This window comes from Falco peregrinus, chromosome 4 (assembly GCF_023634155.1).
Source record: "Falco peregrinus isolate bFalPer1 chromosome 4, bFalPer1.pri, whole genome shotgun sequence".
In the NCBI taxonomy this organism is placed as follows: domain Eukaryota; kingdom Metazoa; phylum Chordata; class Aves; order Falconiformes; family Falconidae; genus Falco; species Falco peregrinus.
The window spans coordinates 104,209,443-104,234,481 of record NC_073724.1 but is presented as its reverse complement, the minus strand read 5'-3'; the positions used below and the strand labels follow the sequence as shown (position 1 = coordinate 104,234,481).

Below are 25,039 nucleotides of genomic sequence, written 5' to 3'. Positions count from 1 at the left end.
GGATGTAAAACTCGATGGTTGAGATAAGAACAATTTAATAGGTAAAGCAAAAGTCGCGCATGCAAGCAAAGCAAAGCAAGGAATTCATTCCCCACTTCCCTGGGCGGGCAGGTGCTCAGCCATCCCCAGGAGAGCAGGGCTCCGTCATGGGTGACGGTTACTCGGGAAGACAAACGCCATAATGCCACATGTCCCCCCCTTCCTTCTTCTTCCCCCAGTTTATACACTCAGCATGATGTCATATGGTATGGAATACCTCTTTGGCCAGCTTGGGTCAGCTGTCCTGGCTGTGTCCCCTCCCAATGTCCCGTGCCCCTCCAGCCCTCTCACTAGCAGGGCCCAAGAAAACAAAAAGTCTTTGATTTAGTATAAACATCACCCAGCAATAACTAAAAACATCAGTGTGCTATCAACATTGTTCTCACACCAAATCCAACACGCAGCACTGCACCAGCTACTAAAAAGAAAATCAACTCTATCCCAGCTGAAACCAGGACACATGGCCTTGTGCTTGCATGCATTTTTAAGAACCACAGTCTTATCTACTATAGCATCTTCTTGTTCAACTTTAATCTGCAAGCTGTTAGTCCATTCTTTAAGCCTGTTATAATTTTATCCTGTTACTTTGCAATAGGTGTGTTGAGTTTTGCGGTCTGTAAAATGTGGTGCAGGAAGTGTTCTTGAGGCTTTCATTAGAGCATACGGGCAAGATAAGTGAAAAAATTTCACTGCAGCGTTTGTTAATTCTTTACTGGAATACTTACTGCCATGCAATATTTAGTTGTTTCAAACTAGTTTTGAGGAAATCTTTCATTGTTAGAGTTCTAAAATTAAAAGCAGTTGGAATGATCAAGCTGTAGAAGCTGTCTGAAAATGTTTGGTAGTATTTGTTCTTTCAAAAAGAAAAGGGAGTCATCCCTAATTTTTCATTAGTTTAACAAGTACCAGGATTGTTGCCAAGGGGATCAGGGAAGAGTGGTCTGTCTTGTTAACACTGTGACTACTCCAGAATTGCAGGAATCTATACAGTTTGAAGATACATTGTTCTTCTTTTATTATAGTGTTGGATTGAAAACACAGCCTGAATCCAAATGCCCTGAGCTTCTTGCTAATTACTGTGACATGTTGCTAAGAAAAACACCACTAAGCAAAAAACTAACCTCTGAAGAAATTGAAGCAAAGCTTAAAGAAGTGGTATGTTTTTGTTTTCTACTTCTCAATTATCCTGAAGAATGAATTTGTTTTATTTCCTTACGTGGGTCAAGCCTTGATCATCAAAAACGGTTATGCAAGGCGTAATAATAGGGAAGAGGGTTTATTATGTCATTAACCGTGTGTGTTTAAATCTTGTAAATCATGCAGTGTTTCATGTCTTTGTGTCTGTTCACAAAATTAGTATGCTAAATTAATGCCCATATCAGACTGTAGTGTATTACAGTAACGAACGTTAGACTAGAAGATATTACAGGAGACTTTCACGTACCAGTGTCAGTGTCTTTTCTGATTTAAGAGAAGGTTCTTGATGGTTGACAAATGAAGAAATTGGAGGTGTGATATGTGATATTATGAAGGGTTCATAGCTTATGCTTGTGGTAGTATTAACACAGTTGCTCTTCAGGCGATGTCAAGTAGCCTGTTTCTACTTCACAGTCTACAGTGGTATTAGATCAGCATTCAAAGACTTGTTTAATTTACAATGCAAATATATTAAAATCTACTTTTTTGACAGCTTTTAGTACTTAAGTATGTACAGAATAAAGATGTTTTCATGCGATATCACAAAGCTCACTTAACAAGACGCCTGATATTAGATATATCAGCTGATAGTGAAATCGAGGAGAATATGGTGGAATGGCTCAGAGTAAGTAGCCTGACATCTTTCTTTCTTTGGTTGTGCCTCTTGCTTGTGGTATTCATTCTCACTCTTGACCTTGGATATCTTTCTTGCTTAGGCAAGTTCTATCTGAAATGGCAGACCCCTCAGGACATCTTATGCTTCCATTTAATTGCAATACTTTGTGAACGTAAAACAGTTTAGCCCTTTTCTAAGAGAAATGTTGATCCTAATAGTGGTAGTGAGAGATTTTAAAATATTTCACATATTATCTGAAGGCTTCATATATTCCATATGCAAATGAGCAAAATGCAGTGTACTTGCTGTTTAGGTATGTAAATGATTTGAGGTGTGTTCTAATTGTGAAATGTTACGTAGATTAGAATATTATTTGTGTGCCTTAAACATTCCTTTAGGTCTCAGAATTCATTGATTCCTTAATGCATGCATATGTTCTTCAGCACTTGGGTTTCTTTAAAAGAATCATCATAGGAATAGCAAAAAAACTTTATATTGCATTGCAGATTAACTGTTACTGTAAAGTGATGATCCCTGCATACTTTAATGCTCTTCAATTTTATTAGTCTATTCTTTTTAAAATAATGCTTTTTGTTCATAATTGTCTATGTCATAGTTCAGCGTTCTGTTTGTTTATACAGGAAGTAGGAATGCCAGCAGACTATGTAAACAAGCTGGCCAGAATGTTCCAGGATATCAAAGTGTCTGAAGACTTGAACCAGGCCTTCAAAGAAATGCACAAAAATAATAAACTTGCTTTACCAGGTATTGTTTTCACATGATTTGCTATTTTTCCTTTCTCTTAGTGAAAAATTATTCTGTTGAATCTTGACTTAAAAATTATATCAACTGAAGGTTGAACATAGTCCTCAGGGCACTGCTACCCCTGGATTGGAAGTGTGTATAGGCTCTGCTTTCTCCTACAGTTGACACTGGAGCTATGTCATTCTGTAAGTTATTTTCTATAAGTGGGTTTTCACTATGAGCAATCTTGTAGATAGACTCCCTGCTCTTGTAGATAAATTCCAAGCAGGAGTTTGAATCAGTATCAACCAGGTGAACGCCTGAACTACCCCCTTCTTTTATAGCCTCACCATTCTTCATGAATGCTTCATGCTGTGCTCCTCCTTTATCTGCCAGCAGGAGAGGTGGATGCAGGCTATGAAGAGCTTAAATCACATTTCAGAGATTAAATTTCGCTGATGAGAGGGGCTGAGGTACATTCTGTTTTGGACCTGCCACTGCTCAAAACCCTTGAGTAGTGCTTACAGGCATCAGCTATAAAGCTGCATCAGGGCTTAAGGAGCTCTGCAGAGGCAAACCAGAAAAACAGAGATTCCAATCAGTGTTACTGGCAGAAACAGTGGTGCATAGATGTTTAAGTAGACAGGTAGAACCCTGCGACTTTCTGAAAATAAAGTCTTCCATAGTTATATTTAGAGTAGAAAAAAAATGCATTTTGTTTTATCTGTGTTAGGCCTTTAGATTCATATAATCCAATATTGTCTTACAGCTGACTCTGTGAATATTAAAATTTTAAATGCTGGCGCCTGGTCCCGAAGTTCTGAAAAAGTGTTTGTCTCTCTGCCCACGGAATTAGAAGATCTCATCCCAGAAGTTGAAGAATTTTATAAAAAGAATCACAGTGGTAGAAAACTGCACTGGCATCACCTCATGTCCAATGGAATTGTAAGTGTGTAGTTTTTGGTGTATCAGTCTCAGAGGACTGTACTTTCTATGTATTTATAATAGTAAGAAAGCTTGTGATCCAGAAAGGCTTGTAAGTAAAACTGTCATTCTATTCACAGATAACATTTAAGAATGAGGTTGGCCAGTATGACTTGGAGGTAACAACATTTCAGCTAGCTGTGCTGTTTGCATGGAACCAAAGACCCAGAGAGAAGATCAGCTTTGAAAATCTTAAACTGGCAACTGAACTCCCTGATGCAGAACTTAGGAGGACTTTATGGGTATTTCCCTTTCTCTTGAAACAGATTTCTTCTTGATTTTGGTACTCTGAAATACTGGATTAGTATTTTTAAAGCACTGTCAGGTAACACTTTGAAACTGAAATGTGAACGCCTTTCTTGCTAATTAATCAGTTGTAATCCTGGCTCCTTGCACTACTGCAGAGCACACATGGCCTTTACATTAACACATTCTCTCCACCCAATATTATCTAACTTAAGCTTTTGGAACCAGCAGATCTTTTTGACCATGTGCTGCCTAAAGCACACAGTTAGGATTGTGGTTTATGGAGCGGGACTGGTCTAGTTCTAGGAAATCAGTGGCACCTGATAAATACATGTTGCTTAAATAACTTCAGTGTTTGCTCTATCAGACTTCCAATTATTTAGCTCAAGAATAAAGAGAGAGGTCATGTACATCAGTCTTAACACCACTTCCGTAGTTGTCAGTTCATGCATTTTACTACTTTGTATAATTTTACTTACGCTAATGCATCTCAGGAGATTTGGTAAAGTGTGTCCCCTCTCTTGTTCTACTAGTGTCTTTGTGTTGCCTTCCAAACAAGGCTACACAGTTTCCTCACTACAGTCTGCACAACAGTAAACTATATTCTTAAAAGTAATTGTTTCAATTTAGAAAGTCTGGTGTTTTATTTTCATTCTTCCCCCCTCCCCTTTTCTCTGTAGTCTCTTGTAGCATTTCCAAAGCTGAAACGTCAGGTTTTATTGTATGAACCTCAAGTCAATTCACCCAAAGACTTTACAGAAGGAACCCTCTTCTCGGTGAACCAGGAGTTCAGTTTAATGTAAGATGATGTTTGAAAAGTAAAATAACAATGTACTATTTTATAACTAAAGGAATTCACTTTAAGTTAACCTTCGTCCTTGAAAGTTTTCAAGATTCAGCTTGACACATGCTTTGCTGACATATCCTCAGTTTTGGTGATAGTCATGCTTCAAGTAGGTGATTGGACTAGATGACCTCCAGCAGCCCCTTCAGACATGTTTCTATGATTCTGATTTCTGTGAAATTAAGTTTCTTAAAAACCTAGGGACGAGGTGCAAAACTGGAGGCTTTGCTATCTTCCGGTTACTAATGAGCCTGTGAAATTTCATATAGGAAGAACAGAATGTAAGCAGAACACTAGTGATTTATTGATTACACACAGAGTTTCAAAAGCAGAGTGATAAGTTCAGAAAGGAAGTGAAACTGCTTAATAATATGTCATGTTGTCAAACCCCAGGGTTTTTGATGTGGCTTTCACCAGAGAGAAATGTCTTTTATTTCAGTGAGAACTGCAGTGCTCTTTTACTTGTGCTTTGAAATCCTTCAGAGCATAAGATAGTGTAAAGAGAGAATATCTAAATGGTATATACTACATTCAGCATTTTTACTTTGGGTTTTGCTTCTCTACTATCAATGACTGATTAGAACTGTCTCCTTGCTGGTAATCTCAGATTCTGGGCCTCGTTCTCAGTAGCAGCTGGACACCTGCATCTGTGGAGAGAGCGAGGTGACAAATCTGCTTTCCTGGGGCTTAGTTTCTTGCCCAGGGCCATGATGTTTGTTCCTTTCATCAGGATCATGAGCTTTGGAAAACGATGAGAGGGCATGATAGAAGAGACAGGCTCTACAGAAAGTTTGTGGGTGACCACTGAAGAATGCTGTCAGCTTTCTTTGTTGCAACAGCTGGGTTTTGCCCTTTTTTTCTGCTAGACAGACAGTTCTTTTGATGGAATATAAATTAATCCAATTTCCTGAACTTTGTTTTAAAAACTTCCTCCAAAGAACCGTAGTTTTATATAATTAAACTGAAGTATATTCCTCTGGAATGTTATTCTTCAAAATAGTACTCGTAACTTTTCAACTTTGGACACTGTCAGTTTCAGCTGATGGGTATTTTTTTTTTGTAGTGCCAGTGTATTCAGGTTATTGTGTGGAGACACTGGCATTGAGTTTTGATTTGTCAGCCAGCTATCTCACTGCCGCGATGCTAATAGCCTGTAAATATCTGATATGTGATGGTACTCCTTGCTGCTGTCGTTTGCTTAACAGGAATTCATTAACTGAAAATGTATTTTTTTTTGCTTATTTTCATACAATACAACTTTTTCAGAAAAAACGCTAAAGTTCAGAAAAGGGGCAAGATAAATTTGATTGGTCGATTGCAACTTACCACGGAGAGAATGCGGGAAGAGGAAAATGAAGGAATAGTCCAGCTAAGAATATTACGAACCCAGGCAAGTAACCCACCAGAGGAATGTAAAATTACCCTATTTCTTCTCTTGTATTATCATCACTGCGTGCTGTCCACACATGGATGTTGATGTATGAAATTAATGCTTTTGAATCCCATTGGAAACTTACTTTTGCTTTTTGGCTTTGATCCTTTGTGAATACCGAATTTTGCATGTGTCTTTGTGCGCTTGTAGTTATCAGCCTCTTGTTCTGATGTCCCAGGTCATCGTTTTTAAAGCGGACAAAGCAGGTGTTAAGCAAGCAGTGGAGATCTGTGTAGTGGTGGGTGACAGCAGCAGATGGTAAAGTTGACTTGAGTCACCAATGTGAACAAACAGTATTGTTGATCTTGAGATCTCTTTGACTGCTCCATGTGAAGAGAGTAAGAGTAATCTCAGAGATGGGATCACGCCTTAGTAATGGCGGTATGACTTTTTGAGAGGCCTTCTCTTAGAGGGAAATTTTGGAAGTACACCTTAGATGTACTGACTGCAGCTTCCTGCTTTGTGATCGTTTGTCCTTCAGTCAGGTACTCATGTCAAATCTTTTGAGCAGATTCTAAAATCTTTAGAAAAAAATCTAAAAGAACTGATTTTTTTCAGGCATCAGAGATCATTACCTACAATGGAAAATCCCATCTGTTCTGTCCATCAGTTTAGATTCCAGGCCATGTACATTGTGAATTGTACCACCTAACTTAACATCTTGGCCATACTTCCAGCAGGAGGATTAATGCCCTGGTACTTATGAAATGAACTCCTTGTGAGTTCCAGTGTGGTGGTAAGCTTGCATTTCATGAAGTATTCACAAGGTGTCTCACAAGTCACACTGGAATGGCGACTTCTGCTCGGAAAGTGAATGAACGAACATGAGGTTTTATTGAGTAATTCACACTCTAGGTACTGCAGATTCTTCTTTGACTGGACTTGTATCATATCGCTTGCATCTTGCTAGTGCTTCATTCTTTTCCTTTATAAACTTCCTTGTAAACGCAGTTCAGTATCTACCTAAGCTAAAAAATGCTACATATATCAGATTTTTAAGGAAAAATACAGCTTTCCTTGCTGTCTTACTTTACCAGGAGCTCCGTATTAATGCTGTGTTCACTTTTTCACTTCACCCAGGCATTTCAAAAAAATTAATTATTTTTTTTTTTGCTCTTGTCCCCTACCAGGAGGCTATCATCCAAATAATGAAAATGCGGAAGAAAATTACTAATGCCCAACTTCAGACTGAACTGGTAGAAATATTGAAAAACATGTTCTTGCCACAAAAGAAAATGATAAAAGAGCAAATTGAATGGCTTATAGAGCACAAATATATCAGAAGAGATGAGTCTGATATCAACACCTTCATATATATGGCATAATTTGAGGACTCTGCAGGATGCTGAGAACATAAATGGAAGGGTGCTTTGGACAGACAGCTGCAACAGTTTGTGCTGCAGAAGGACTTGTTTTGACTTTCGTTACGTATTAAAATCCCTGCCTTACCTTACAAAGGACTATATTTTGCCAATCTCATTCAGCTAGCATGATGGCATTCCCTTCATGTTGCACACTTTTAACAGCATGCTGTTTTGTGGGAAACTTGCATTCACGAAGAGCCCGTTGTGAACTTTTTAAAGTAGATTTGATTTACACCCACCAGGAAGAATACAGGTTTGGGTTTTTAGATGACCAGTACTTGCACAAGGAAAAAAATACTCAAATATTCATGCACTGAGGAACTGCTATTAGTTTTGTTTTGGGTTTGGGTTTTTTTTTTTGTTCTTGTTTTCTTTTCTTTTTTAAAAATGCAATTAGGACTAGAAGTAGCACTTTCACTTTTGTGTTTTGGATCAACAGAGTAATGTACTGTCCACCTTTGATCCTTTTTATGTAATAACATCACAAACACATGCATCACAACTGATACGTATTTGTTACAGTTAAAACCTGTTGGTTAGAGCAGTGCTTCAATCTAGTAACTGGATTTTAATAATTGACACAAGTGACATAGAAGTAAGTCCAAGTCATGGGTGATATTTTTCCTTAAGCAGGAGATCGTTTTTAAATTGTTTGCTGTAAACAAGTAGATATACATTATTTGTCACCTTATTTGGACAAATGGTTTGCTGCAATCCTTTTTGAGAAGGTAAAGCTTTCTTGAATGATATGTCACTCTAAAAGTAGTTTTCATGGGTGGGTGTGTTATACTGAACAGAAATATTAAGTGTATTTCCTTGTACATTTAATATTTGTATTCCATCTATTTGACTACATATATCTGAATGCATTAAAGAGTAATTGATGCACAACTCCCCCAGAAAGGAAATAACACTTGAAGATCCCTGTACTAATTCCTCATTGGTAACTTTATATATACATACAAGGTTAATCTGATCGAACTGATTTGTTGCTTAGAAGTCAACATCTTTATATGAAAAACAAACCCTCTGCTTTTTGTTTTGAAACTGGCAGGGCAGGAAATACAATTCTAAGGAAAGTGGTAAAAAACTAAGGAAAAATACCTGGTTTAGTGTATGCAGAGAGAGTGCCAAATACACATCAGGAGTTTAAACTTTTTAATATTACCTCTTCTGTTGTCAATCATCTGAAGTAGTCATTTGGCACTGCCTGCCTCTCTGCTGCTCTGAAATGTCCCAGCATGTACTGGACTGATAACATGAAATCACTGGAGCAGAGTGCCTGTGTTGGGACAAAAGGTAAGTTATCCTTTACTCAGTCCTGTATGAGTATTATTCTATAAATTGCAAGTGTGCAATTTTTTTTTTTTTAATTAACCAGTTCAAGTACAACATCTAAAGGTCTCATCTTCTTTGATTGAAAGGGGGAAGAGGATACAATTAACTTTAGTCAAAAAGGAAAACCTTCCAGTAAGTAAGAGGAGTTATGTTTTCACATGGTTGCAGTAAAGTATACAGTAAGAGTGATTTAAAAGCAAACTCTACAAGAATGGCTGTTAGCACCCTTAAACAGGTTGCATGCTCTACTAATGTAAATGCCGATGTGACTGCCTGGGAATGGCATGTACTTGGACATCTGCTTGAGTAAGACATTTTGGTAGTGAGGGTTTTGTGAACGAGAGCTGGAGTGAAATCAAGACCTGGCCAATTAAAATTGATTGAAATCCCACAGCTGATGTTACATGCTTTTATTGATACTTAAAAGTGGATGCTGTTTAAAAATATTGCATCTTTTCTGTTGGCCCTGTGGCATTGCAATTCAGAATCAAAACTGAGTGGTGCTCTGTGCAGTTAACCAGTAAAACTATTGGAACATTAGAAAACAAAATTCTAATAAACTCTGTGCTGCAAGACTTCCAGTCTTTGTAACTTAAGAGTAATAAATGCTCACTTGGGATAATTGGGGGGAAAACATGACAGTCTGAGCACACTCTTTTTGACATAAAAAGCTTCAACCCTTAACCAGAGAACAGGAGGCATGAAATTGTCGTGCCCTAAGAGCTGCAAAGGGGGTGATGCCGATTTTAAAGCCATTGATTTCAATTTGAGAGAGACATTAAGAGACTGCATTTCAGCTACAACTGTTTTAGGAAGCTGGAGTGAATGCAGAAAGCAGCAGGTCGCTAAAACCTAAGGAGCTGTGTGTTCCCTCAACTAATAAATACAAAACAATACAACGTAAATGTTACCTGTATATTTCACAACACCTGGGATGCAGAAATAGAATTGGTAATGTGCCTATGACATGGTCATTTTTCTTTAAATATTTATTGGGAATGGATGTCGGGTTTTTTATTAAATCTGAGGCTCACACCAGCAAATTTGTTAAAGATGAAGAATCACACTTAGCATCCTTCATCAGGTCACTTTCACCAATATGCACTTAAAACTAGTATCACCTGGGGCACAGGGAGATACCTGGGGTAAACTGTTCTTTTGGGGAGGGTAGAGTTCAGATCTAAATGAAAACAATCTATTCTTCACTTGCAATATGGCAACAACGCACTTTTTAAGGCTGCAATTTTTAGCTATGAATATATATGTCCAAAGACCTAGCTTAAAGAGGTGCTGCATCTGAAAAATATGTTGCCACACACACTGCCACGGTGAATAGCTATGGAATGAAATCTGGTGTAGAAGAGGTGGGGGGTGGGGGGAATCACTCTTAATGGGTTTAAGAAATACTGTTAAATCTTTTCCTGTCCCAACAACTTGATGAGGATCTCAGTTTAAATTCTGAAGTCTTCCATTTTCCTCTTTCCACAGTTGGTGTCCCTAGCTTCTATTTTTACTCATCTCTCTTTCATTTGTTGAGACTGTAATGCAATTACATTTCCAAAAGACAATGTGACTTTCTCATTTTCACCTTTTTAAACTTAATATAAATGTTCTGAATGTTCACGTTGCATTTATTTGCGTTGGGATGCCATTGTTCTGTAAAGTGCAAATTTTAAAAATACAATTGGCAAAAAGATTTGATAGTTTTACAGAAAGATTTGCTATCTTAAACTCAAACTGTTTTCTATTTTCATCTAAATGACTGGGATGCTATCTTTGTAATTCTTTGAGTTCATATTTGTGAAATAAACAATACATGAAAGCTTTCCTGTCATATACACTATATGTAGTCTGGAGTGTTGAGCAAACTTGAGTTCCCAAGTTGTAATATCTATCTACGTATGGTATTTACAATTTTGAATGTGTGCCACTACCAAGATAATAATGCTGTACAATTTTGAATGGTGGTAGTTTCTGTATGGCAGTCCAGCTGAACTATTTTGATGTACTGCTTAATTTTTGAATTTTATTTTTTAAGTTGTATAATTTATTTTCTTGCAAAATAAAAATGTAATATAAAAGACTACTCATTTAGCAAGGTATTTTGGTGTTTTCCCTTGCAAAAGTTTTAAGTTGAATTCAGGTGCTGCTCCTGCAAAATGCCACTGTATGAAATTTGCCTGATTCCAAGTCCCAAAGTCTGTTATGATCAAAGTACTAGGAAAAAACAAACAAGCAAAAAACCTTTCTGGTTCTCTTCATGTTAGGATTTTTCAAGTACTTAAGGTTATATGTAGAGCTATTTAATCTTCCAAATTCTATTTAAAGATGATCTGTAGTCTTTCAATTTCAACATGTTAAAGCCTGACACACCAGCAGTGGCTGTGCGTGCCTGACTTTGTTTATGGCATTTTAAAAAATGGTTATGTCTCTGCATAACTTACTGGAATATCTTAGATTGCTGAATGTTTTGGTTGATTTGTCTCTGAAATTACTTATAATGAGTGTCACTGAAGATTACTGGTGTCACCAGGTTGTTGGGACCTTCAAGTACCTGATCCTGCAGTAAACACAGTGATATGGGAACAGTGGGTTGCCTGAAGGAGTGCTTTTACTGTAATGGCTTTTCTTCTCTGATTGTCCTTGCCTTTTAACGTGAATCTCTTCATATATTTCAGTTCCTTTTTTTCCTCTAAGTGCACCAGCTAACATCAGTGTTTTGTGTTTTCTGGTATATGCAAAGGTTAGAACTTATATGGAATAAATAACTATTTTGAGTGACTATTCAGTGTGCATGGCAATTTGCAAAATGGCAGGTTTTGCAGGCAAAACTTTGACAGCAGGCTCCCATTATTTCCAAAGTTTGTGGTTTTTTCTCTGTTAGGGCAAAACGTAGTCTTTCACAGCAGCAGTTTTCCAGGTGCAGTTATTGTCTAGAAATAAGCCAATTACCACAGGAGTTGCTTAGCTGAATCAACTGCTACCGGTGTACAGTGATCACGGTTTAGGTAGAACCATTGACTTAAATCTGAAAGGCTCTAACCTGCCTCGTTCTGGTACTTCAAGAATTTGGCTGGCTTGCTTTCTCTGTTTGCTTTACGTGTCAACACAGAATCATAGAATTGTTTGGGTTGGAAAAGACCTTTAAGATCATTTGAGTCCACCAACCAAGGACTGTGACATCCACCACTAAACCCCGTCCCTAAGCACCACATCTACACATCTTTTAAATGTCTCCAGGGATGGTGATTCCACCCCCTCACTGGGCAGCCTGTTCCAATGCTTCGCCACCCTTTCTGTGAAGAAATTTTTCCCTAATATCCAATCTAAACCTCCCCTGGCAGAACTTGCAGCCGTTTCCTCTTGTCCGGTCACTTGGGAGAAGAGACCGACCCCCACCTGCCCACACCCCCCTTTCAGGCAGCTGCAGAGAGCGATAAGGTCTCCCCTCAGCCTCCTCCTCTCCAGGCTGAACACCCCCGGTTCCCTCAGCCGCTCCTTGTAGGACTTGTGCTCCAGGCCCTCGTGCTTAGAAGTCTCTGTTGACATCTCTCTGTAGGTGTAGCCATGGTGCCTGCATTTCATCCTCATTTATCCTAGTGGTGGAGATCCACTATGTATCTTCAGTTGGATACTGTGCTCCAAGTCCTGCATGCAATCCGAAACGCCTGTAAGAGGGAATGATTGGGGCCAATGGATTGGATTCGATGTGCTGTTCTGGGAAATGATCAAAGCAAATCTCATCTCTGAGCTAAGGAAGAGCAGCAGCATGTGGTTGTTTTTAATAGTCTAAGAGACTGAACGCTGAAAATTAGTGACTTTGAAACTAGTACATTATAGCTGTTCTTGGTGAGAAGAGATGCTGAAATAATTAAAGAAGGGAATGCAGTATGGGTTTCTTCCTGCTTTTAAGACCACAGTGTAATATGTATGTATAGCTCAGGATTTGCCATCGATTGCAGTCATTGATTTCTGTTACTGAAGATGTTAAGGAACTTGCCACACCTCCTGCATTTTTTGTAGCAGGCACTTGGGGGTTATCTCAAGCTGATGTAAATATGCAGGATTTATTGCACCAAACAGGTACACTAGATGTCAGTAAGCCCCCCCTAGACCAGATGAAATTCAGCTATTGCTTCTGAAGAAACAGAGGTGTGTCACTTAGCACTACAGCCAGCTTTGGTGCCAGGGGACTGGCGAGTTGCCAGCAGCTTTTGATTAGGTTCCACACCAAGTGGTATGAAGGAAACCAAATTGCCATGGAGCTGGGGAAGCTAGCGCTTCAGCTGGGAGAGGAGGATTCAAATGTGGATGTGACTGAGCTTTATAAAAGCAGAAAGGCAGAGAGAGTAAGGCAGAACAATTATTACAAAATTCTGTAATATCAGCACCAGGGCTACTTGATAAAACCAGCAGAAAATTGTTTTAAAACGCAAAAAGAGGACTTCTTGTCGCATGCAGGTCTGAGATTGGAGCATGGTTCTGTTTGTATTCTCGGGAACAGAATTAAGACTCAAAACGGAGTCAGGAGCCGAGGAACTTTATTTGCCCAACAAAAATCTGCGAATGCAAAGGGAGAGAGAGTGAGAGATAAAGAGAGAGAAAGGATGAAAGGAAGGAAAGGAAAGAGTTCAGAGCGATAGCTCCCACCCCAGAGCTGCGGTGTCCTGACAGTCTGATTCGTTTTCAAGTCCAGTGGGGGAACGTTCCATCCCATGTTAGTTGGTTCCATTTTTTATAGAGTTGTTACAAGCTGTTCTGCTCAACCACACCCCCCACCCAACGATGGTGCACGTGTCCAACATTCCTCAGGGGCCTCCAGGCACCTTGATGCCCCTCACCCCAAGTCTGGGCACATGCACAGGGGTTTGGTTAAGTTTTGCAGGATCAGCCTCCCCTGTTGCTCCATGGTGTCAGTTGGTTTCCTCCTTTAACAATGCAGAGATAAATCTCTGCGGTGGCAGTGGTGTTATCTTCCTGCCTTAAATCTCTTCTGTGGCAGTGGTGTTATCTTCCTGCCTTAACAATGTATTCACTGTGGTGACGGCATGAGTTTAGCAGTGTTGAGACAACACATCTGCTGTGGCAATGGTGGGCCTCACTGGCACAGTCTCTCACACTTGTTCCCAGGAGGTGCTGGGGATGCAGATCACCGGTATCAGCAAGTTCAAAAAGGGTGAGACAAATTCATGGGTAACATAATAAAGCCAAGCATATACCCTCTAACATCACTACAGAGTGATGGTGAATGCTGGGGAAGTCTTCTGACTTCAGTTCCCTTTCTACAATGGTGGCTGTAGAGGTGCTTCTCTCCTACAGTCCACTTTGGACTCTTGAATTCTCCTAAATATGAATTATCCTGAAAAATCTTATAAGCTCTCTTAGAGGAAAAGGGATAAAAAGGGAAGGGACACACACACACACAAAAAAGCTACTACTTGACTAGAGGCAGCAACAGATGCAGGCAGGGAGGAGGAAGATGTATGAAGACCACTAGACCAGGACCAAAGATGTAAAACGTAGGAGAGCACCCTTCTCAGTGCTCTTCATCTCCTGAAGCTGTGCGAGCAGCCTCTGGCTGCTGTTTTGTGGGGAAGGACACCAGTCCCACAGGCAAAAGAGTTTCTTCCCTACTCCTCCTCCAGCTTCCTCCTGCTGGTGGTGTGAATAGCCATTTGACCAGGGTTAGGAGGTGTCTGCAAGGGCATCCTGCCACTGGTGGGGTCGCAGAGAGGGTGTAGATAAGTAGATGTAGGGTAAAGTGCAGCCCAGACTGCTGGGAGAGGGAGTGCAAGACAGTGTACGGCAGGGCACTTGTGCACAAGGGAATGCTGGCTGCAACGGATTTTTCATTTGACCTATTAGAGGCATTTTTTGGTTGGTTTGGGTTTTTTTTATTACTGCCTATTTTGTTATTATTTATATCCTGAAATATATGTGTTAACTCTGGGGAGGGGATATTTCTTCTTTCTTTGCTTAGCTTCTCCATGCACTGGAATTCTTACACAGCTCCAGACTAACTTTTAACCTAATGTTATTTCAAGAGTATCTGTCGTCTTGTTGGAGACTTGAAGTTGTGGAACAATTAAATGATTTTATTATAGTGCTATGTCAGATCATCTAAACTCCCAGAGAGTTAACATGCTGCTGGAAACTGGTGAATTACCCAATAACCTTGCTTACCCTTTAGGCCAGGGACGTGACGCTCTGTATATTGTAATAGTCATATATCAGCAGTGTGCTAACCAGAAGATTATCATACATCAAATAGTTAATGAACCACACACAAGTTAACCTGAGAAGGCCCAGGTTTTGTTACAGCACAGGCTGTACTATGACATAGCAGAGGTGCAGCTTCGCCTTCTAGCCTATCCTGGGCTGTACATGTCCCCTGGCCAAAAAAAAAAAGTACTTGGCCAGCTCCTAATGAAGGAGCCTGCAGCAGCTCCCTCTGGCCATTAGCAATTATGCCATCTGCGTGTTGTCTTTATCTCAAGAGGAAGCACTATGTTCTGCTGTGGACATCCTTTTGTTTGACAGTAGGAATGACAACCAGAATTGGTTTGGTCTCAGAAGATCCTACAAAAGCTCTAAAGACCAAAATGTTGGTGAACTTCTTCACAGATGAGATCTGCACTGAAACAGAGCAAGGTCTTAAAAAGATTAGTCAGGATGAGTTTGGTACAGTGCTCTGGGTGATGCTCTGTTTGTGTCTAGATAAGACAGAGACAGGCAAGGCCTGTTCCCTTCCACTGATGATGTTAAAGCAGAGGTCCTCAAACTTTTTAACCAGGGGGCTGGTGCGCGGATGAAGTGGCAGGCAGTCATCTGCGGCTGCTTGGTTCCCCCTCAACCCCCGGCGGGGGGGGGATGGGGGGTTCTGTAAATACCGGGGGCCGGATTGAGGACCCTGGGGGGCTGTATCTGGCCCACAGGCCGTAGTTTGAGGATCCCTGTGTTAAAGTAAAGGAACGTACTCTGAATAATTAGAAAAGATAAGGTGGGCACCTGAAGCAGATGAGGAGACCAGGAGTCAGGAGATAGTTGAACACGGGAAGTTGAAAGGTTTAAGTGAGGAAGAAGATTGAGCAACCCCCAAGAGTGAGGCCGAAGAATGGAACGACCACCCAAAAATCCCCCCCAAAGATGATTCTGGAAGACTCTACCTCAAACCCCACCTATTATGAATATGATGATTAGATGTCAAAATCAAATGAATATGTATGTAAAGATGTTGTAACCTCTCATGAAAACTGTATAAATTACTTGACTTTTCACTGAAAACTCGGCAGCTAGTTTGTCCGGTGCGAACCGGCTAGCTCCCCAGTGTTGCACAAAATAAACACCTTTGCTGCTTAACGACAAAATGGGTCTCTGAGCAGTTACTCTGTGCTGTTTTGGCATCAGCACCATGGGCTGTACCTCAACTGAAGGCTTGGGGTTCCCAGCATCTGAAGGGAGGTAAGATTATTTTTACTGTCCTCTTTTTCCTTCCTGCGTGAGTTTCAATAAAGGGCCTATTAATCAATGTGTCTGAGAGTCCAAGTGCCTTTCTGGCTGAGATGATAGGAATGTTAGTCCTGGTGCGATGGCAGGCTGTATCCCTGAAAAAGAGCCTTATACTGCAGGACTAAAGGCAGAATTTGATAAGAGCTTTCCCTTTTTTTGTTCTAGATGTTTTTGGCATTACACATTTCTGGAAAATATCCTCACCCAGGCAAGCTGGATGTCTTTCCTATATAATACATACGTACTTTCAGGGTAAAATCTTCAGTTCTTCCTGAGTCAATATTAGTCAGCTGCTGTTGACTTGCGGAATCACTTCTCTACAACCTGTGAAGTTATAAAGTAGGTGTGTTTATAATATCAACTGGTATTGCAGTTGATCAAGTATATTTTGCAAGTTGATCAAGCAGTATATCAACTGGGTGCATGGGAGATCTCTCCACCACAAACGTGCACACACTGGAGCCCAAAGCCAGTTCCTTTTATTACACTAAATTTTACATATTCATTAACCCTGATAAATATGCAATACAATTCCAGGGATGGGGACGGGGACGGGGATTATTATAATTTTGATAAATCCTTAGTATAGTCTCTGCCTCAAGTTCCTCCCTGCTTCACCTGCACAGTGTTTCCCGAGGGAATAGCATAGGGAAGGTAGATAGTTCACTTCAATGGGAAGTAATCCATCTTGCTGAGGGGGAGACATGAGGTTATGCAACTTCTGTTACATTACATCTGATACTGTGATGTATAAGGCACGGACTTTGCAAGAATTGTGAAGCAAAGACTTTTACTGTTTGTTACTTACAACTTTTATAAGTTCACACTCTGTACACATGCCACTAAAAGCTTTATTATTGGTCAAACTACTGTCCATGCACCCAGCCACTGTTCACTACAGGCTACTCTCTGCTGTTCACGCTGTTTCCTTATCTTCTAGGGGTGAGATCACATTCCTCCTTTGTCTCTGTTTCACCCGGGCTTCTTCTCATACTCCCCCAAAGTTATTTACCTCTTTGCTGCAGGATCGCAGCTGCACATCGTCAAAGCAAGGCCACAGCTGCACATTATCAATGTCAAACAACTCACTGTCTCTGTCCTCTACATGATAAGAACAGCTGAGAGACCTTGCAGTGGGATGTGCATCTGGGTATGAAAACAAAGGCAACAAGAAGCAAACCCAGCATAAAGCGACCTTTGTGATTGACAGAACGAAGTTAGGACAAAGGTAAAAAGCCCACTTGGAGGAAGACAACTTACTTCATCACAAAGACCCTCATGCATGACCCCCAGAGACAAGTGTGCAGACTCGAGGAGGTGGGACCCAAGTGTTACCGAAATCAGGAATCAAACCTCTAAACACCAATGTAGTATGAAGAAGCAGGCACTCCTTTATTGCAGCGCTGGGTGCTTGGTGGCATCTCCACAAATCGAGCACACCTGTGCACATCTTACCGTTACACTTATACACAAAATGACAAGGTCGTACACTCCCAGTTACAATGATTGGTTAGTAATTTGCATATAATTGTAATATTCGCAGTGTCATCCTTTTCTGTTACTATGCTTGCGCAGGGGAAGGGTCTTCACCTGGGCAAGGGTCTTCTTGACCTGTGGGTGTGATTTTTAGTATTATAAAGAAGGTAGTTCGCTTCAGGACACCTTAAAAGTAAGTTTTGTTGCCAAGTTGGACGGCTGGATATCAGCCTTGCTAAGCTGTCCAATAACTCATCCTATACACAATAGAATCTGGGTGCTCTGGTTATGGTCTAGAGAATAAGGACTAAGGGTATTATGGTCTATATAGCATAGGGACTTCAAGTAACAGTCTGGGATAACAAGCAGCACAGCAATTCATATGTCATTCGTTAATAAGTGCTAACATAATTCTATCATGGAGGTTAACTCCTTAAAATCAAAATGCTCTTATAACTGTTACATAAACACAAAATACAGAAAGATTCAGTAAAATCTTAAGATAATCTGCAACACAAGGAGGAGACCACGTATATGATTTCTTGGAACTTATTATCCTATCCCCACCTCTTCTCAGAAATCTTATGCATACGGTAATCATCATGTACAAATTATGAAATTGTAGCTGAGAAGGTGTGCAAGTCAGGAAGAGTAATCCCCCTTGCACCTAGCGCTGTAATTAAAGTGCTGCTTTACAACCCCTTGTGAGTTGCAGTGTTTGTTTCCACATGTCATTCCTGGTGGTCGTGTGCTGGGGTCATTGGGAAGAAGGCCATGGGTCTTCCTTGCTGTGCACTTTTCACCTTCTGGTGTTTTTCATCACTAAACCAGTTTGTTCTGGTCGGCATCTTCTTTAGTCAGCACCAGGGCCTTGAGGGGTTTCTGCTTTTTCTAAGGCAATTTCCTGTCCAATTGTTCCTTACACAATACATTGTAAACACAGCTATACGTTAAACCCCCAAGCTAAACAGAATTTCTAAATGCCTACTCTATAGGCCCTTTATATGTTAGCTCCCCTTATCACTGTGTTATCGCTGGTTTGTACTTGAAAACTTCGGCTCTAAATCAAAGGTTTAGTCTAGACTCGTCAAACTCTGGGACACTTTACTGACAATCAGGGAAGCAAAAGAGTTCAAACGCTTCCCTCAACTGTGCCAGTCCCATCAGCCTCTCCCTGCACATCTGGAGAATCTTTAGGCATACATGGAAAGCAAGAAGTATTTTACTTTTGAGAGCAGACAACAAAATCCTCTCTCAAAGGGAAATGAATGAGATGTAGTACAGAAAATGAACTGAAGCAGTTTTGATGAATGTTAGTTTTACAATGCGAAGATAAAATAAAAAAAAAAAAGTCAAGATAACAAGCAGATGGTAACAAGCTGTTGAGATACTTCTGCTTTCCAGCTGCTACACCTGAAGTGCGCTCCTTGGCATTTGTTCCAGTTTGTGGTTCAAATGGAAGGAAAGGTGTGAGTAAATGCTGCAATACCTGGCTTGTAGGCATCCACTGCAGGGAATGCAGCAGTCTGTCATGGGCTACTGTAATAGATGGTATGCTGACTCCTTCAAGGAATTAGAAACGCTGCTGAGGAGAAGGTAAACAAGACTGATCAGTGAATAGTGAATGCTGTACCACTTATCTAAAGGATGAAACACCTATGTTTAGTTAAAAGTCGGGAAATGTCCAAGGTACGAGTAGTTTGTATAAAGGGGAGACTGAAAAGTCCCCTCGGTGTGCATGACTCTGGTGGAGCAATCCCCCATGCATCCAGCACTGCTGAATAAAGATAACCTCCTGCATATTGCTGGCTGATTCTTCAAATCAATTGGGCGACCCAGATGGGACCTCCTCTGCTCGGCTGCAGGACCCATTGAGAGCGGGGACTCCCTAGGGTACCCCCGGGGATTTTCCTGGAGGGGCTCCTTATCTCATCTGGATCACCACAGGAGCAGACAAGGACTCCATCTTACGAGGCAAAGGTACTATCTTTATTAAAATATTATATTAATTGTAAATATTATATTAATTGTAAATATTATATTAATATTATATTTTAAACAGTACTGTTTCAGATTCTGTTCTGGGACCGGTCCATCTGTAAAGCTGTCCGTAAGGCGTAAGATCATTGTATGTTTATGCAAGATGGCGTATACCGGGTAGCTAGCATCCCAGGTATACATCTGATTCTGTTCTGGTACCTGTTCTGATATTAAGGTAATATTGGAACTCTGATTCTGTTTTGGTACCCATTCTGATATTAAGGTAATATTGGAACTCTGATTCTGTTTTGGTACCTGTTCTGATAATAAGGGAATATCACAACTCTGATTCTGTTTTGGTCGGGACACTAAGAAAAAAAAAAAAGTTTGATACTTTGAAGTAATATTGTATATACAGGATTAATAATTATAAGGTTATTAATAATAATTGCTATACTCATTTATGATGGAAATGTGAGAACATTTCTGTATTAAGTGTATTACAAATGTTGGTATGTGGTTATTGTCTTGAACATCCGAGGGGTGACTGTGAACCCCTATATGTTTTAAAGTGTATGTGGTGTAAAGAATTATTGTATGTATGGTGGGGACAAGAAATTGAATGCCCTAACTGTAAGGTTTGGACGCCTTGGGATAAGAGAGAGAGCTGTAAGTGAGATTAGAGTGGTCTGCTGTAAGTGAAATTAGAGTGGTCTGTGGCTGGGATGGCAATTGAGATAATATGGGGCGACAACAAAGTGGTGGAATAGTAAGAAAGAGTCCGTTGGGATGTGTTCTAAGTCACTGGAAGGAAATCGGGGGGCAGCCTGGGGGAAGCGTGAATAAGAGAACTTTGGTTAAGTACTGTAATCAGTGGTGGCCCCTGTATAAGTCAGGGGACGGAGAGACACGGCCCTTAAATGGGACACTGAATTATAATGTTTTATTATAGTTAATGTTATTCTTGAGGCGAGAGGAAAATGGGATGAAGTAATGTGTACCGATATGTTTGTGTGACAGGAGTGTGGGATTAACACCACCTGATCTTTGATTATGGCTCTAGAAAAGGATAGGAAAAAACCCGACCTGAGACCTAAACTAGAAAGACATTCTTGTTGAAATATTTGTGTAAAAACCAAACCAAACTGAAAACAAAACAAAACAGAGAGAGCTCAGGTTGTGGTTCCTTCTGTGGAGCAACCAGAACGAAACTTGTACTAATCACTAGATAAAAACTTGTACTAATGTATGTAAGATCTGAAGGGGAAGGGGGTGTGGGGGAGGGGTGTGGGTGTGTGTGGAGATTCAAAGACCCTGTGAAAGTGTTAAAGTATCCCCCGTACCCCCTCGAAGGTGCGGCTGAGTCATGCTGGATGCATGGCAGGGTGTTTCTGCTTGCCTGCAAAGGCATGATATGTAAGAACACAGACTTCAAGCAACAAGTAACAGATTTGCTTTCAGGGTAAGAAAGAGTTAAAACAGAAGTGCTGCTGCAGAGGCAGGCTTGTGTAACCTGCAGAGCAGGAAGAGCATCTCCTGTCCTGAATCCTTCTGAGGGTGAGGAGGAGGGGTTTGCTGTTGCTGACGATTGAGCAGAAGGACCTGACAACGTTACCCCAATTGCTGCAGCATTTGCAGCACAACAGGACCGGTAACGGCCCCTCTAGGGCAGGCGATGGGTCTGAGCAGAATAAAGGTGAATCTTTGATGGGGAAATTTAGATGTTTGAAAGTTGGTTGTGAAAGACTTATCAGGATGATTTAATAGGACTAGATAAAGGTTCGAGCTGATGGTTACTAGATAATCGTGATGTAGAAAAGTTGATAGAAGGAACAGGGAGCTGTACAGAAGGTAAGAGAAGAGCTGGGTCGTGCTAAACTGGTAGAGAAGACGAGGCAGAGAGAGAGGAGGAATGTCAGGTAGTGATATGGGGAAATAGTGCAAAATAGGGACAGTAAACATTGATTATGATTGTATATGTCTGCTCAAGGAGTGTAGGTGTGGTGATTGGTCACATAACCATATAGTTTTAAGGAAATACCTGCTCTTCCTCCTCTAACAAAGGGGCTATTTATAAAAAGGATGAGAAACATTCCAATGTTATCTAGAGATCTCCTTGCTAAAGAAAACCAGATGATTGACAAGGACGTGAATTAGCTGCAAACTTGCAAGACCACCACATTCCAGGAAAAGGACTGATAAGCTAATTAACATACCAAGTGAGAGTATGCGGGTTTAGGTAACGAATATGTATAGGCATCCTCAGTTGAACATTCATTTGTTTTATTGTATAAATATGAGATGGTTCCTCACTTCGGGCATGCACGCTTGTGGTGGAGCGATCCCCCGTGCATCTGCGTGCAATAAACATACCTACTTTATAACTTTCGAGTTAGGGAGTTTAATTCCGTACCTTAGTAGAAGTGAAAGAGTGAATCCCTCTCCTATGGGATTGGATCACTGTGCATATTGTAGGGAAAGTGGACACTGGAAGCGAGATTGCCCTAAGCTAAAGAACCAGCAAGGGGTTCTGGTGATCTAGAGACTAGGAAAAATGAGGTAGAATTTTTAGTGAATACAAAAACCAACTTATTTAGTGTTAAACTTCAGTGAAAAGAATTTGTTGCAGTTGTGGGGACTGCTGGCCACCAGGAAAACATCCTGAAACCTTTAAAGTGCAAACTAAGAAAACAAATAAGAATGCCAAATTCAACAAAATCTTTGTTGGGATGAGATTTAATAGAGCATCTAGACGTTTAAAGAAGGGGAAATGAAACCCAAAGTTAAAAATGATCAATTAATAGAAATCTTGAGCTTATCTTTAATTCAACAGAAAAGTGGAAGAGAGAACCTCCCTGAAGTAAAAGAAATTTTTAACCAGGTATATCTGGAAATAAATTCCAGGTAAGGCGAAAAATGCTTTCCCTGTTACAGTAAAAATGATAAGCGGGAGGCCTGCCTAGTTCAGGCAAAACAATATCCCTTGGTCAGCAGGGCTGTGGGGGATATTGGCATAAAAACTAAACTAAAATACACTCTGTAGTAGTTCTACTGATGTAAATCTGTGTGTTTTACCATGACAGTGACTTGTTATGGGATGCGCAGATGAAACTCTGCATTGACAACGAAGTACAAGGAATAAGGTTGGTCAAGTGCCTCCTACCATAGTCAAGGGCAAGACTGGGTTGGCCTCCGTGTTTGCCACCAAGCAGAATCTTGAGCTCCGCTGCTGACTGCAACCCAGTAGGCGTTGAGCGGTGGGAACATATGCCATGCCAAACCCTGATGTGAGGAATGGCCCCCTCTGTTATAAGAGGGTCATCCAGGAAGGAAGAACATAAGATGGCCCATTGAGGCACTGATTTGGAAACTGGAAACCGCCTGGCCGACCATGAGGCCAGATGAGTAGCAGAGGAGGTAGGAAAGGAGGAATTATCCTTAATACCAGATGGTAAAATCCAAACTGTAAGTGCAGATCAGGAGCCAAACTATTCTAAAGAAAACTTAAAGCTAATTCAGGACATGAATGATAAAATAAATAAGTGGACTTATTTGAGGGATGGTCGTATAGCGGTACCATCCAATTTAATATGGACCACGGCCCTAACAGAACATAGTAAGACGCATTGGGGAGCTGATAATTTATATGAAAGTCTAAATCAGAAATTGATAGGGCGAAACGTGTATACTGTAATAAAACAGGTGACTCAGCAATGTGAAATGTGTTTGAAAACTAGCCAGGGCAACAGTGGCAAGTTGTTTTTTCCAAACTTCCCAAGAAAAGGTGGGTACCGATATTTATTAAATGAATGGACACTCCAACGTATCATACAGTATTATGGACCTGCAACTTGGAATCCTAATGAACTCATTAGCGGTGCTCGAGAACCTATCTACAATCTGGATCGTATCATTCGTCTACTGGCTGTCTTGGAAATTATTACTAACAGACCAAGCAACTCAAATACGAAATGCAATTTATTAACACAGGATGAATCTCCATTACCTGCTAGCCGAAGAAGGAGGTGTTTGTGGTAAATTAAATGTTTCCAAGTGTTGTTTGAAAATTGATGACAATGGTGAGGTAGTTAAACAAATCACATCTGAGATATGGAAGTTAGCCCATATTCCCGTCCAAACTTGGGAAGACTGGAACATTGACCTGTTTTCCTGGCTTCCCAGGAGCCCCTGGGTAAAACGAATCCTATTTTACTTGTTATGTGGATTAGCCACCTTATTGTTTTTGCCATGTGCTGTTCCATGTTTTATAAGATTAATTCAACATGTTATAAATAACACGCAGTTTGCTACTATGGTTTCACCCAATGCCATTAAACAAATTCGAGTAGTACGCTGAAATGTACAGTCGACGATACAGATTACTTAGTTAACACAATAACAATTTAATAGCAAACAAGAATCTGGAAATACTATTAACAATTCATATAACAATGTAGGCTGATTAAAAATAAAAATAGAATGGCAAAGAAAGAAACCGCCAGAAAAGCGTAGATGAGGATATGGTAACGCCTTTTATACTTTTCCACCTCCGCCATAAGTTCTTGACGTGTGACAGCAGAAAAACGCACCCTCTGCCTAAACAACAACAGGAAGAAAAAAAAAAAATTGATCCCCTTTCTAATGAACCATATAGGTTAAACGTTTTGAGGACACTCACCTTGCAGAATGTTCAGAGGGGGAAATGTGCACTCTAGACCCTTCTTCCCTGGCAGGTGACGTGGCGGTCTGGTGGTGAGAAAACATTACATTGAAAGCAGGGACCTGTCGTTTGACCATATTGCCATAAATGTTACCCTTAACAGACTTACCGGAGTGGTAAGCTCGGGAAATGGGTCCGGGACTTCATCTGGACACTCAGCAGCCATCTTTTACCACATGAATGATTCGTGTATGCCTTTGAACATGCGCATGCGCAATTTTAAACCCCACAGAATGTATTAGAAAAATCTGGAAAGATCGCGCATGCAAAATCCTTATAGTCTCTAGTCATGATAGTGACGCATGTCAAAAAGGAATGTGTTAAGCAACTCTAGTATTTGATTTTTGCTATTTTTTAAGGGTTTTTTTAATAGGTTACCCAACCCTTTTGATTTAATTTGAAAACTGTGTGTTAGGTGCCCAATAAATGTAATGAACTACTCGACAGCCAGTAAATGACAAATAACAATTTATTAACACCACAAACTAGAAATTGGATAACAGAATAACAATCCAGCAAAGTCTCATGTAATGCAAAAAAACCCCCCAGA

The 25,039-nt window shown here is 40.4% G+C and overlaps 1 protein-coding gene across 3 annotated transcripts in view; it reads left to right on the top strand.

Annotated features, from left to right (window-relative positions):
• CUL5 (cullin 5) overlaps nucleotides 1-10,890 on the top strand; it is a 33,767-nt gene extending 22,877 nt beyond the window's left edge. For all 3 annotated transcript variants that reach the window (XM_055803083.1, XM_055803084.1, XM_055803085.1), the window contains 8 exons: nucleotides 1,062-1,194; nucleotides 1,730-1,861; nucleotides 2,494-2,617; nucleotides 3,366-3,541; nucleotides 3,661-3,822; nucleotides 4,507-4,625; nucleotides 5,937-6,060; nucleotides 7,233-10,890. In XM_055803083.1, the coding sequence (XP_055659058.1) occupies nucleotides 1,062-1,194; nucleotides 1,730-1,861; nucleotides 2,494-2,617; nucleotides 3,366-3,541; nucleotides 3,661-3,822; nucleotides 4,507-4,625; nucleotides 5,937-6,060; nucleotides 7,233-7,427 (1,165 nt within the window). In that variant the 3' untranslated portion in view covers nucleotides 7,428-10,890. The remainder of the gene's footprint in view (nucleotides 1-1,061; nucleotides 1,195-1,729; nucleotides 1,862-2,493; nucleotides 2,618-3,365; nucleotides 3,542-3,660; nucleotides 3,823-4,506; nucleotides 4,626-5,936; nucleotides 6,061-7,232) is intronic.
• Nucleotides 10,891-25,039: the final 14,149 nt, after the last annotated feature.